This window comes from Entelurus aequoreus, linkage group LG07, assembly GCF_033978785.1.
Source record: "Entelurus aequoreus isolate RoL-2023_Sb linkage group LG07, RoL_Eaeq_v1.1, whole genome shotgun sequence".
Taxonomy (NCBI): Eukaryota; Metazoa; Chordata; class Actinopteri; order Syngnathiformes; family Syngnathidae; genus Entelurus; species Entelurus aequoreus.
In genome coordinates, this window is record NC_084737.1 from 23281571 (window position 1) to 23296434 (window position 14864).

Sequence of the window (14864 nt, forward strand, 5' to 3'; positions counted from 1 at the left end):
AAGAGGAGACTTAACTCCCAGGCGATGCACTACGAATACTATGATAACAGTGGTTAGGGCCAGTAAAGCCTTCTCTGCTGGCCTAACATAAATGATGATCATAGATTAATAAAAGTACATTTTAATCTACTTTCCATAAAGTATTCATCATATTCTCGTCATGTCTTATTAAGCTCCAGTGTTGCTTGTTGTTTCCTTAGAGCTATTATCCAATCAGAATTCAGCTAGCTTGTGGCCAGCGCTGTGTGAATTCTGTCAGATAGACAGTTGATAGACAGTTGCGATAGCCAATCAGATCACGAGTTGTTGACAGTAGCCCATCTGGGTAGCCTTACGCTAAACGTGACTGTGATTGAATTTTCACTTGTCACTCCCAAATGAGAATCCAATTACAAGTTGTAATTTGCGAAAAGCAGGAAGGGGCCATACCCGGCCAACAGAGAAATCATCGGTTCTCACTTTTTTAACTCACAAAGAAACAGTTCAAATATTTTATTTATTTATTTTTCCACATTTAATATGTTCTTTACAAGTTTTTTAATTTTGACAGTACCACGTAAGGTATGTTTTAAATGCTGATGCGGGTTCATTGATTTTTAAATGTGCCAAATTAGAGCCTGTTTTGTACACTGTTTTGGTGATTGAATGCCCGGTAGTGCACAAGTGTGTTTCTGTATGGCATTTCTTCAGCCTTGGTCATGTGGTGACATACATTTTGGTATTTTGAGGGGTATTTATTAAAGTCGAACTAAGTAGAACATCACTGAAGGCCTAGGTGGGAAACGCACAGCCCGCCACTGTATGATAATAATGATGGATTATTATGATTTGATTAATCTACTGTTGATAATCCTATGTGTATCAGTTAATCTCTATACCCCTGGCGATAAAGGGGAACTTGACATTAAGTAAATAATGACAGGTTACTCTACGTGATAATTCAAATCCATATTCAGGCCACTTTTCTAAATAAAATACAGTTTTTAAAAACCAACACATTTTTAGTGGGTATATTTAGATATGTTTTAGATATGTTAATCCCAAAAAAGTCAAAAACCTATTTAAGGTTTTGACATGTGTTATAAAAAGCCAGTTTCAAACAAATCCATCAATAATTAGTTTTTAGTGCATCTTATCATACAAAGTATGTGTGTGTCTGGGACGGTGATGTTGCGGTTAGGGTGGGGATAGTGGGTCCAGAATTTAGTGTTACACCCCCGATAGTGTGTACCATATTTTTCGGATTATAAATCGCTCGGGAGTATAAATTGCACCGGCCGAAAATGCATAATAAAGAAGGAAAAAAACGTATATAAGTCGCACTAGAGTAAAAGTCACATTTTTGGGGAAATGTATTTGATAAAATCCAACACCAAAAATAGACATTTGAAAGGCAATTTAAAATAAATAAAGAATAGTGAACAACAGGCTGAATAAGTGTACGTTATATGACGCATAAATAACCAACTGAGAACGTGCCTGGTATGTTAACGTAACATATTATAATAAGAGTCATTCAAATAACTATAACATATAGAACATGCTATACGTTTACCAAACAATCTGTCACTCCTAATCACTAAATCCAATGAAATCTTCTTCCTTACATGGTTTTCAATGACCTCGCGGAAACTGTCTACCTTGGATTGGAAGTCTGCTGGCAGTTTTTGGGACATCGTTGTCATTGCTCTAATAGAGAGGCGATTGCATTGCATGAAGCGGTAACACCAAGAATGTCCTCCCGCAAAGTCATTTATATTCATCTCCTTGGCAACTAACTGGGCGTGGAGACGCAACTGTACGGTTGACGAGCCTCTCCCGGCAGCACGTTGTTCAAGCACCCATTTGTGAATTCGTTCCTCGAGCTGTGGCCACCTAGCTTTTAGCCCGCGATTAGCTTTTTTAGTTTTCTTCATTTCAGTAAGAGTAGCCTCCGCTTTTCGCCAGTCCCTTACAAGTTTCTCGCTGACTCCAAACTTTCTTTCTGCTGCTCGATTGCCGTTTTCTGCAGCATATTTCACTACTTCCTACCTAGGTTCCATTCTAGAGGCTAATCTTTCCTGTGATAAAATTCCAACCAAGGTTATCAAAAAGGTCAACCAACGAACGAGATTTCTCTATAGAATCTCCTCTCTGGTCAACAAAAGCACCATGAAGATTCTGGCGGGAACTCTCGTTCAACCCTTTTTCGATTACACATGCACCTCCTGGTACCCTAGCACCTCCGAAACCCTCAAATCTAAACTCCAAACATCCCAGAACAAGCTAGTCAGATTACTTCTAGACCTCCACCCCAGATCACACCTCACTCCTACCCACTTCTCCAAAGTGGGCTGGCTCAGGGTGGAGGACAGAGTAAAACAACTTGCACTGAGCCTAGTCTATAAAATCCACTACACCTCCCTGATATCGAAGTACATGTCAAACTACTTCCAGAACGTAAATGACCGCCATAACCACAACACCAGGGGGAGCTCCACTAACCATGTTAAACCCAGATTCCGAACTAACAAAGGTCTTAACTCATTCTCTTTCTATGCCACATCAATGTGGAATGCGCTCCCAACAGGTATAAAAGAAAGGGCATCTCTATCCTCCTTCAAAACCGCAATAAAAGTTCACTTCCAGGCAGCTACAACCCTAAACTAACACCCTCCCCGGATTGTTAATAATCAAATGTAAACAATCAAATGCAGATAATTTTTCTTATGCCTTCTGATCTCTCTCTCTCTCTCTCTCTCTCTCTCTCTCTCTCTCTCTCTCTCTCTCTCTCTCTCTCTCTCTCTCTCTCTCTCTCTCTCTCTCGCTCTTTCTCTCTCTCTATGTCCACTACTTGCTGTCCATATCCTACCAAGTCAGACCTACTATCCATTTCTCTGTTCTCAATTGTTGATGACTGATGATAACAACCAAACCTAACCCCCCCCCCCCCTCCCCTCCACACCTCGGATATTAAATAATGTAAATAATTCAATGTGATTATCTTGTATGATGACTGTATTATGATGATAGTATATATCTGTATCATGAATCAATTTAAGTGGACCCCGACTTAAACAAGTTGAAAAACTTATTCGGGTGTTACCATTTAGTGGTCAATTGTACGGAATATGTACTACACTGTGCAACCTACTGATAAAAGTCTCAATCAATCAATCAATTGTAATCTGCAGTATATGATTTCCTTTTCTGTGCCATTTTTGTTCAGCCCTTCTCAGTTTTTATAAGTTACCGCCAATGTTGAAATGATACATTTTCATAGGTACGGAAGTAGTAGCAGGTAGCATCTTTTTTTTCACAATGCACTTCTGCCATGACCCGCCCCTGTCAAATTTTTATTGGCTGACGTGTGTGTGTGACGATTGCTGATATACGCCTAGTCTCTTACGTGAATGAGATAAATAATATTATTTGATATTTGACAGTAATGTGTTAATAATTTCACACATAAGTCGCTCCAGAGTATAAATCGCACCCCCGGCCAAACTATGAAAAAAAACTGCGATTTATAATCCGAAAAATACGGTAGTTGTAAATTGAATATCTTAGTTGGTATTCATTCAAGTATTGTGTGTCACGTTTTGATAATCAATCAATGACAATTTATTTATTTATTTGTATTGCCCGCCAAGTCCATTACCTTAGTGCAGGGGTCGGCAACCCGCGGCTCTTTAGCGCCGCCCTAGTGGCTCTCTGGAGATTTTTAAAAAATGTATGAGGAATGGAAAAAGATGAGGGGAAAAAAAATCTATTTTTTTGTTTTAGTATGGTTTCTGTATGAGGACAAACATGACACAAACCTCCTTAATTGCTATAAATCACACTGTTTATATTAAACATGCTTCACTGATTCGAGTATTTGGCGAGCGCCGTTTTGTCCCACTAATTTTGGCGGTCCTTGAACTCACCGTATAGTTTGTTTACATGTATAACTTTCTCCGACTTTCTAGGACGTGTTTTATGCCACTTCTTTTTCTGTCTCATTTTGTCCACCACACTTTTAACGTTGTGCGTGAGTGCACAAAGGTGAGTTTTGTTGATGTTATTGACTTGTGTGGAGTGCTAATCAGACATATTTGGTCACTGCATGACTGCAAGCTAATCGATGCTAACATGCTATTTAGGCTAGCGATATGTACAAGATATTGCATCATTATGCCTCATTTGTAGCTATATTTGAGGTCATTTAGTTTCCTTTAAGTCCTCTTAACTAAATGTATATCTCATGACACATGTAATATGGCTTTTAATTTTTTGCGGCTCCAGACAGATTTGTTTTTGTATTTTTGGTCCAATATGGCTCTTTCAACATTTTGGGTTGCCGACCCCTGCCTTAGTGGTACCTTAGTGAAAATGTTCAAAACTGCTAAGTCTACTTTAGCACATGCTCTACTCCTACCTTCTCTCTAAATTAGTCGTCGTGAATGAAATACTCCCTCTAAATGGGACATCCAAACAATACCGATGTGTGTTGTTGGTGTCTCTAATGAGGCTCAAGGCGCTGCGCTGCTGTGGAAGTGAAAGTGCAGAAGCTGGGTGAGGGCTGAACAGGACAATTATAGGATGCACCTCTCCGAGCAAGACATTCTGGCAAAAAGCCATAAAAAATCCACAGAGGGAGAATTTGAATTTGTGAGAATGGCTCTATAAGTTGACCGCTACACAAATTGGGTGAGGTAAAAAGACAATTGTCCATTAATGATCTCCACCTGGTGGGCTGTGTAGAATCTCAGCATAATGCTGACAATGAGAATGGAATGGCAACAACATAAAAGAGGCTGATTCATTTAGCCACCACTGACTGTTTTAATCAGCGCTTCACTTTGCATCTGTTTTCCGCACGCCCGCAGTGTTGGTAGGAAACATAAAAAAGTATGATTGGAAGCAACAGTGATGAGAGCTTTCCTAGGTGTCGTCAAATCCTCCTCCCAGCGGCGACATCGCAGATGGAGGACAGTTAGAGGAGTCAACAAAGCTGCACATCACTTTTTCGAGTCAAGGCTAAGCGCTAATATCACAACGTGTAATTCACATAGGATAAATAACCACTCAAATAAATGCTAAGGGTGTTGTGTCATTTTACACAAGCACAAGATTCAGACACATTCATCAACTACATAGAACACTCCTTAACAGCCCCATAAGCCAATTAACAAATAAACACATGTTATTTCTTCCATTGTGTGTTGATAAAACCTCTGCGGAAATCTTGCTGATCAGTATGATTCCATCTAGCCGTCCAGAATGAAATAATTATTTAAAATCGACAATTATATACATTAAATACAGTACACAACAATACAAAATAAGTAACATCAATCTTTATTAAAGGGGACCTCTGATGATTTTAATCTACATTTAAAACACGTATTTGTTGACTAGATAATATGTATTGGATATGCTTTGGTGTAAATTTTGCTCCATAGTTACTTTTATAACCTGTTTTTTGAGTCTGTCTGCAAAATGCTCGATTGGGGAAGCATTGCCAGATTGCAAATTAAACCACGCCCCACCCTGTCCAAAAGTATCAACATTATTTTTTTTAAAACTGTACACTGTTTAAATCAGGGCTGTGCAAAAAAAAGCCCTGTCTTCAGTTTAGCCCATGAGAGGTTATGAGTTTAATAAGGAAGCTGGCCCATAGGCCGCTTCCAAATTAATTTTGAATAACTGACAATCTGATTGCTGCAAAGTCGCTGCCATTTTGTGGACATGTGAGTAAATCATGTCAATGACCATGACTTGTGATAATGTGATGAATTCAGCACAGCATTTACTTAAATGACCCAATCCAAAGAACATTCCCTACTCATGGCACAAAAAAATAAAATATAATGAATGCAACCAACACAAAAAGTCAACACACATGGTGACACATTACACAACCTGCTCACTGAACTTTGTGCATGTCATAAAAATCGTCAAAGCACCATAAACAATTTAAGATTACACCCGTTCAAATCCATTACAGTGCATGATAGGAAAATTGCCAAACACTCTTTTCACACTTATCCATGTTTGGCACATTTCAGCTGCTTGATATGGATTGATTGCTTACAAAACTTTAAGAAAGTTTTCCTGTAAGCAAAGAAGGTAGAAGTTGAACTTTCACATACTCTTAATATCAATTATATTAATTATTAATTATATATCCCTTATATTGATATAATATGTACACACACATATATATATATATATATATACATATATATATATATATATATATATATATATATATATATATATATATATATATATATATATATATATATATATATATATATATATATACATATACACATAAACATACAGTATATATACATGTATATACATATATATATATATATATGTACATACACATACACATATATTTATGTGTGTGTATATATATATATATATATATATATATATATATATATATATATATATATATATATATATATATATATATATATACACATAGATGTATGTATATATATATATATATATATATATATATATATATATATATATATATATATATATGTATATATATATATATATATATATATATATATATATGTATATACACATAGATGTATGTATATACACATATATATATATATATATATATATACATATATATATATATATATATATATATATATATATATATATATATATATATATATATATATATATGTATATATATATATATATATATATATATATATATATATGTATATACACATAGATGTATGTATATATATATATATATATATATATATATATATATATATATATATATATATATATATATATATGTATATACACATAGATGTATGTATATATATATATACATATATATATATATATATATATATATATATATATATGTATATATATATATATATACATATATATATATATATATATATATATATATATATAGCCACGTGAAAAGGTTTGGACGGACACAGTAAAAAATTAACTTCTTATACATTATATAGAATCACCTGGTTACAACTTTAGGCACACCTGTACACTCTGCGCTCATGCCAAACTGCTTACAATTTGACGCTTTGGCTTTCTTTAATCAATCATCAATCAAAGTTTACTTATAAACCCCTAATCACAAATGTCTCAAAGGGCTGCACAAGCCACAGCGACATCCTTGACTCGGATCCCATAACACGAGTATCCAACATTGTAACTACATTTATTTTCAATTAAATTCGACATAATTTAAATTATTCTAACTTTATTAAGAGAAGGCTCAGAATTGCAACATTTTATTAAAAAATACACATTTCTATGTTGTTGAAAGCCACAAAGTTAATTCAACAATATTTCTCACTAAAAAAGCGCCTCAATTGACACCAAGTTGACAGCTTGTTTCCTCAAACTTGACACTAATTGTCTCGCCTTCACTTGTGAAATATCATCATTTTTATTGCCTATACCTAGATCAGAGGCTTAGTACATGGTGACATCCAACCTGTTCAACGTTATAGCTACAGTGCAGCCTCATTAGTAAACAATACCTAATAACATGACCGCTATCAGATAGCAATAGCGTTTTTAGGCCATGTTCATTGTCCCTATAATGGTAGCCTGCATTGAAAAGTGGCTCAAATTAGTATAATTATGCTAATGGGAGCCTTTCTAATGTATCATTAGCTGCACTCCCGCCATGTGCAACTATTGTGTACAAAGCCTCCGCCTCCATGTACAAAATATCCCAACCATTTTAGCACTGCTGTGTGATCTCTCTTACTTCTACTGTGATTATTTTCAGCACAACAAGGTGTTTTCCATTTGACAGCCCTCGCCATGCACTATGTTGTTATGCAGGAGTTGCATAATAAATAGCACGTTTGAAAAGTGGAGCCCTGCTGGCTCGTTTGACTGTGCTCCTATTTGCATTCGGACAGCTTTAGCTTTTATTTGGTGCGTCTGCGCTCTTGTATCTCGGAACACACCATGTGTGAATAAACAACAGCCGGCGAACAGATGCAGGAGCATGAAATGACAATGTGCTACTTTGTTTCTGTTGATCTGGCTTCCCCCCCCCCTGTAGGATTACACCACCATGCAGTTTTGTGCCAACAAACTGGATAAGAAGGACTTCTTTGGAAAGTCAGACCCCTTCATGGTCTTCTACAGGAGTAACGAGGATGGCACGTGAGTTTGTCTCGTCTTTGAGTTCAGCGGGGGGGTTCACGTTGGCTTATGGAATCCAGGTAGGAGGGGATGGACTTTAAAGGGAGGGGGGTCAGCTGAGTTAGACAGGGATCCCTTGAACTCAGCAGCATACAGACGACTTGATCCAGGCAAGATTTCAAAGCAAACTCAATGTTCTCAGCCGTACTTTAAATCCCTGCTGACCTTCTTCCCTAGGTTCACCATCTGCCACAAGACAGAAGTGGTGAAGAACACGCTAAACCCGACATGGGAGCCCTTCTCCATCCCTGTGCGAGCGCTCTGCAATGGAGACTATGACAGGTGGGTGATATGGTGACGCACAGCACAATCCTTATGGAGTCTCATTTTTTTTAATGTGAAGGTGTGACAAATTGAGATGACACTGATTTTCTGTCTGCTACACCAAAAGACCACCCCTGCAGGCCTGTCATGGTCAACATAAGTGAATAGCCCAGAATTGATGACATCAGTTGTAAACAGTTTGCTGCTGCAGGGGCCTTCTCCTTATCTTCCTTTTTTCCGTTTGCAGTAAAAGGGACATCTGAGCAGCATGGCTGTTTTTTGGCAGGATAATAACAGTGGAGTTGCTGTACTCCATAGAACAGGGGTCGGCAACCCAAAATGTTGAAAGAGCCATATTGGGGCAAAAATACAAAAACAAATCTGTCTGGAGCCGCAACAAATTAGAAGATATTACATACAGATAGTGTGTCATGAGATACACATTGAATTGAGATGACTTAAAGGAAACTAAATGAGCTCAAATATAGCTACAAATGAGGCATAATGATGCAATATGTACATATAGCTAGCCTAAATAGCATGTTAGCATCGATTAGCTTGCAAGTCATGCAGTGACCAAATATGTCTGATTAGCACTCCACACAAGTCAATAACATCAACAAAACTCACCTTTGTGTATTCACGCACAACGTTAAAGGTTTGGGGGACAAAATGAGACAGAAAAAGAAGTGTCATAAAACACGTCCTAAAAAGTCGGAGAAAGTTATACACTACGGTGAGTTCAAGGACCGCCAAAATTAGTAGGACAAAACGGCGCTCGCCAAATACTCGAATCAGTGAAGCATGTTTAATATAAACAGTGTGCTTTATAACAATTAGGGAGGTTTGTGTCATGTTTGTCCTCCTACAGAAACCATATTAAAACAAAAACTTTTTTTTGTTTCCCCTCATCTTTTTCCATTTTTCATACATTTTTGAAAAAGCTTCAGAGAGCCACTAGGGCGGCGCTAAAGAGCCGCATGCGGCTCTAGAGCCGCGGGTTGCCGACCCCTGCCATAGAAGATGCGTGTGTGTGTAAGCATAAAATTGTGCGTCCAAACAGCCACCGTGTGTAGAAACTCACATTTTGACCCATATGGCACGCTGGGTGTCAACAGAGGATCTTTTCCTGCATTCAGCCTTTACTCACCTGGAAGTGAATTAGGTCAGACAGATGCATGGAAGCCATGGATGATGCCTTTGAGGATTGGGATGGGGCAGAGTACTTACTGTGATTAAGGACCGTGCCTACTTCTCCCACTTAAAGGGAATCTATATTGCAAAACCAACTTTTCTTACCTATTGGTATGTGTTTTTGTGTGTTTTTGATCTGCATAAGTCCCTAAAATTTGAAATCAAACCATGTAGGCCAGGGGTCACCAACCTTTTTGAAACCAAGAGCTACTTCTTGGGTACTGATTAATGCGAAGGGCTACCAGTTTGATACACACTTAAATAAATTGCCAGAAATAGCCAATTTGCTCAATTTACCTTTAACTCGATGTTATTATTAATAATTAATGATATTTACACTTAATTGAACGGTTTAAAAGAGGACAAAACACGAAAAAAGTTACAATTACATTTTGAAACTGAAAAAAAGAAGAGAAAAACTAGCTAATTCGAATCTTTTGGAAACAAATTTTAAAAAGAATTTATGGAACATCATTAGTAATTTTTCCTGATTAAGATTAATTTTAGAATTTTGATGACATGTTTTAAAAAGGTTAAAATCCAATCTCCACTTTGTTAGAATATATAACAAATTGGACCAAGCTATATTTCTAACAAAGACAAATCATTATTTCTTGTAGATTTTCCAGAACAAAAATTTTAAAAGAAATTCAAAAGACTTTGAAATAAGATTTAAATTTGATTCTACAGATTTTCTAGATTTGCCAGAATAATTTTTTTGAATTTTAATCATAATAAGTTTGAAGAAATATTTCACAAATATTCTTCGTCGAAAAAACAGAAGCTAAAATGAAGAATTAAATTAAAATGTATTTATTATTTTTTACAATAAAAAAGGAAGGAATTTAAAAGGTAAAAAGGTATATGTGTTTAAAAATCCTAAAATAATTTTTAAGGTTGTATTTTTTCTCTAAAATTGTCTTTCTGAAAGTTATAAGAAGCAAAGTAAAAAAATGTATGAATTTATTTAAACAAGTGAAGACCAAGTCTTTAAAATATTTTCTTGGATTTTCAAATTCTATTTCAGTTTTGTCTCTCTTAGAATTACAAATGTCGGGCAAAGCGAGACCAGCTTGCTAGTAAATAAATAAAATTTAAAAAATAGAGGCAGCTCACTGGTAAGTGCTGCTATTTGAGCTATTTTTAGAACAGGCCAGCGGGCTACTCATCTGGTCCTTACGGGCTACCTGGTGCCCGCGGGCACCGCGTTGGTGACCCCTGATGTAGGCAATAGCGGATATAATTATAAAACAGTCTAGCTCATACTTCTTCCAATTTGTGTGACGTCAGCGGATATCTCCATATATGCATGGTTAACCTGAAGAGCTTTGGGAGAGTCCACCATTGTAGTCAATAAGTATGGAGCCAAAACACTGCCAGTAAGATCTGGTATAGAAAACAAAAAAATATTTTAGAAAATGTTGTATTGGCACAAAAACAAGTTTTGGCAACAAATAAATACAAAAATAGAAAAAATACAATATTTTTGTGACAATTTTTTTGTATCATGACATGTTTTCAATGCCAATATTCATATTTTCAAAACACTGCCAGTAAGATTTAGTATACAACACATTATATTGTAGAAAATGTTGGATTGGCACCAAAACAAGTTTTGGCAACAAATATTTTTGTGATAATTCTTTGTATCATGACATATTTTTGATGCCAATATTCATATTTTTTGTACACTGCTATTGTGTTGTGTTTGTTATTTTCAACTATTTTTTTCACATTTGCTTCTCTTTTTTAGTTGTTAAGTTAAAAGTACCACTGATAGTCACACACACACTGGGTGTGGTGAAATTACTCTCTGCATTTGACCCATCCCCTTCTTCCACCCCCTGGGAGGTGAGGGGAGCAGTGAGCAGCAGCTGTGGCCGCGCTTGGGAATCATTTTGGTGATTTAACCCCCAATTCCAACCATTGATGCTGAGTGCCAAGCAGGGAGGCAATGGTCCCATTGTTATAGTCTTTGTTGTAAGCCTTGCTCACAGGCCCCTACCCCCCACATCCAACACTGTCGATAATTTGAAATTGTAAAAAAAGAAGCAAAACCAAAAAAAAAAAAAAAAAAGGAAACAAAGCCATGAAAAAGAGAAGCGAATGTGGAAAAAAAAGTTGAAAATAAACACAAAAACAATACACTATATGAAAATAGGCATTTAAAACATGTCATTATACAAACAAAGATCCACCAAAAATATTGTATTTTTTCAAAGTTTGTATTTATTTGTTGCCAAAACTTATTTCGGTGCCAATACAACTTTTTCTACAGTATATATATATTTTTTTTATTACAAAATTTTACTGGCAATGTTCTGGCTCCATAAATAAGCTCTTTCTTTTTCTCTATCCTCTCGTTGTGGGGCAGACTGTCTCGTACATGCACATGCATCTTCCGCTGTTGCCATTTCTAATATAAAGTAGTGTACAGTTTGAACTTATATCTGTCGGTAGACTCGATATGGAAGTGCTAAAAACTACAACATGGCGGGTGGAGAGAAGATGTTTTTCGAATTGGAGGCACATAAATAAGACCGCCCACAAAACGGCGCATCCTGAAGAGATGGTCATTAAGTGGTTTGAAGATGGTCTGTAAAACATAATCTATGCAAAATGTTGACCAACGAACCACTCTTACATGTTATGTAGACCAGTGGTCCCCAACCTTTTTGTCACTGCGGACCGGTCAATGCTAGTAAATTTGTCCCACGGACCAGGGGGAGGTGGGGTATTTTTTATATTTTTATTTTATTTTATTTTATTTTTTTTTGCCTTAAAAAAATACAATCATGTGTGCTTATGGACTGTATCCCTGCAGACTGTATTGATCTATATTGATATATAATGTAGGAACCAGAAATATTAATAACAGAAAGAAACAACCCATTTGTGCGAATAAGTGTGAATGAGTGTAAATGGGGGAGGGAGGTTTTTTGGGTTGGTGCACTAATTGTAAGTGTATCTTGTGTTTTTTAGGTTGATTTAATAAAAATAAAAAAAATTAATGAAAAAAAAAAAATTATTATTTCTTGTGCGGCCCGGTACCAATCGATCCACGGACCGGTACCGGGCCCCGGCCCGGTGGTATATATATATATATATATATATATATATAATATGTGGTTTTCTTCTTTAATGCATTCTTTAACAAAGACTATAAAGACTATAAAAATGGGACCCATAACCTCCCTGCTTGGCACTCAGCATCAAGTGTTGGAATTGGGGGTTAAATCACCATAATGATTCTCGGGCGCAGCTACCGCTGCTGCTCACTGCTCCCCTCACCTCCCAGGGGGTGAACAAGGGGATGGGTCAAATGCAGAGGGTAATTTCACCACACCTAGTGTGTGTCTGGATATCGTTGGTACTTTAACTTTAACTTAACTTTTAACTTAACTGTTTATCTTTGACAGTTATTAGCCAAAACTGAGGAGAGGTATTTGAGTTGTACCGAGTATTTCACCAAATTTGAAGGGGTTTCCAACATAAAACCATCCCTGTCCTTTGTAAATTTGTCAAATAACTTGACAGCCATACGTATGTGAGATCTCCTTTTTTCACTGAAAAATGTCGAAGATAGAGATGAAATTGATCTGTGCTGTATCTGGACTTAAATCTGATAGCATTTCTAGCTCATGACCCTCATAGCTCAGTAAAAATGGTTGCCGAGACAACTGATATTGAGTGACACATCAGTGGGGAATGATCTGACTTGGTGTCGAAACACATTTACATGTTTGTGAGTGAAGTTGAGTCAGTTGGAGGTGTTGTCAGAAAGCTGTGTTACGACAATATTTAACAAACGACTCCGTCTGGTTATAATTGATTCCTGCTTCTTCACTTTGTGAGTCACCTCCATATTCGTGGCAAAATAAATGCATTACACACAGACAGAATGAGTTCAGGTTGGGCGACGAGGGCGGCATCGCTCTGCCTCCTCCTGGACCTGCGGAGACTTGATTGACAGCAGCAAATCACCGAAGCTTCCATGAGAGAAACTCAAAGGGAGGAAAATCTTTGCTCATTCCAAAGTTAATTTTCTCAGGCTTGCTCATTGCTAATTTCTAGACTCCCCAAATGATTGCAATACTTGCAAAATATGATTCCGCTCTTGAGGTTTTTTTTTATCTTTGGTATGTGTGAAACTTTTGGCAACTTTCTCAGAAGCATCTCGGTTTTTGTTAGGCATACTGTATTTTCCGGGCTATAGAGCGCACAATTTTGAGAAGAAAAAAATGTGTTTACCAGCCCAAGTTCACGCTTCAAAGCGTGGGAAAAAAGTAGCAGCTTGTAGTCTGGTAATGTTGGTTATAAAACTTAGAACTCCTATGTCTGAGCTGCAGGCTTGGTTTCAAGTTGTGTAACGAAGCCTGCTTTTGTTGTTGTTGGGCCAGATCATCCACTGTAAGTAAGGGTGTGACACAGGTGGTAAAGTACATTTTTTATGAATTGAAGACTGCTTGACAAAACTTGCAGTTAATTAATGCATTAACTGCATTGTGTTGGACATGTCAACCTTGATAAAATGTCGGCCTGTCCACATAACAAAAAAAAAATGTTTGTTTTACAGGACAATCAAAGCGGAAGTGTATGACTGGGACAGAGATGGAAGGTGACACACACACACACACACACACACACACACACACACACACACACACACACACACACACACACACACACACACACACACACACACACACACACATACACACACACACACATACACACATTCTTGTATTTGCTACCTTCTTGAGCCCGCCGAAAAACGCCTACCGCTAGTATTTTGATAAAAGTCGTCATTTTTCCTCAATAACAGTCGCAATTTTGGGATTTAATTTTCCAAGAAAAGCCAAACATTTTGGCAATTTTATGAAAAGTGTTGTAATTTTACTCCACAAAAGTCACAATTTTATAAGGAAACTTAAAAATGTAGGCAATATTCTATGAATATATATAAGAATAGGGAAGTCCTTCTTTAGCTGCCGTCTTGTTTTATCATATAATGCTGCCTTTGCACCTGTCAATGTTTACTTTTGTATGCACATTAAATCAACCAAAAATCCTGACTTTGGAGCAATGTTCACGGACTCTAGTATTTGGCTCTCTATTACATGCAAGATGTCTATTAGACCCTTGCATCCTGACTTTGGAGCAATGTTCACAGACTCTAGTATTTGGCTCTCTATTAGATGCAA

General features: G+C 36.8%; 1 protein-coding gene across 3 annotated transcripts in view; it reads left to right on the forward strand.

Moving 5' to 3' along the window:
• cpne5a (copine Va) overlaps positions 1 to 14864 on the forward strand; it is a 232922-nt gene that overhangs the window by 124091 nt on the left and 93967 nt on the right. For all 3 annotated transcript variants that reach the window (XM_062052928.1, XM_062052929.1, XM_062052930.1), the window contains 3 exons: positions 8060 to 8163; positions 8380 to 8484; positions 14237 to 14278. In XM_062052928.1, coding sequence (XP_061908912.1) covers positions 8060 to 8163; positions 8380 to 8484; positions 14237 to 14278 — 251 coding nt within the window. The remainder of the gene's footprint in view (positions 1 to 8059; positions 8164 to 8379; positions 8485 to 14236; positions 14279 to 14864) is intronic.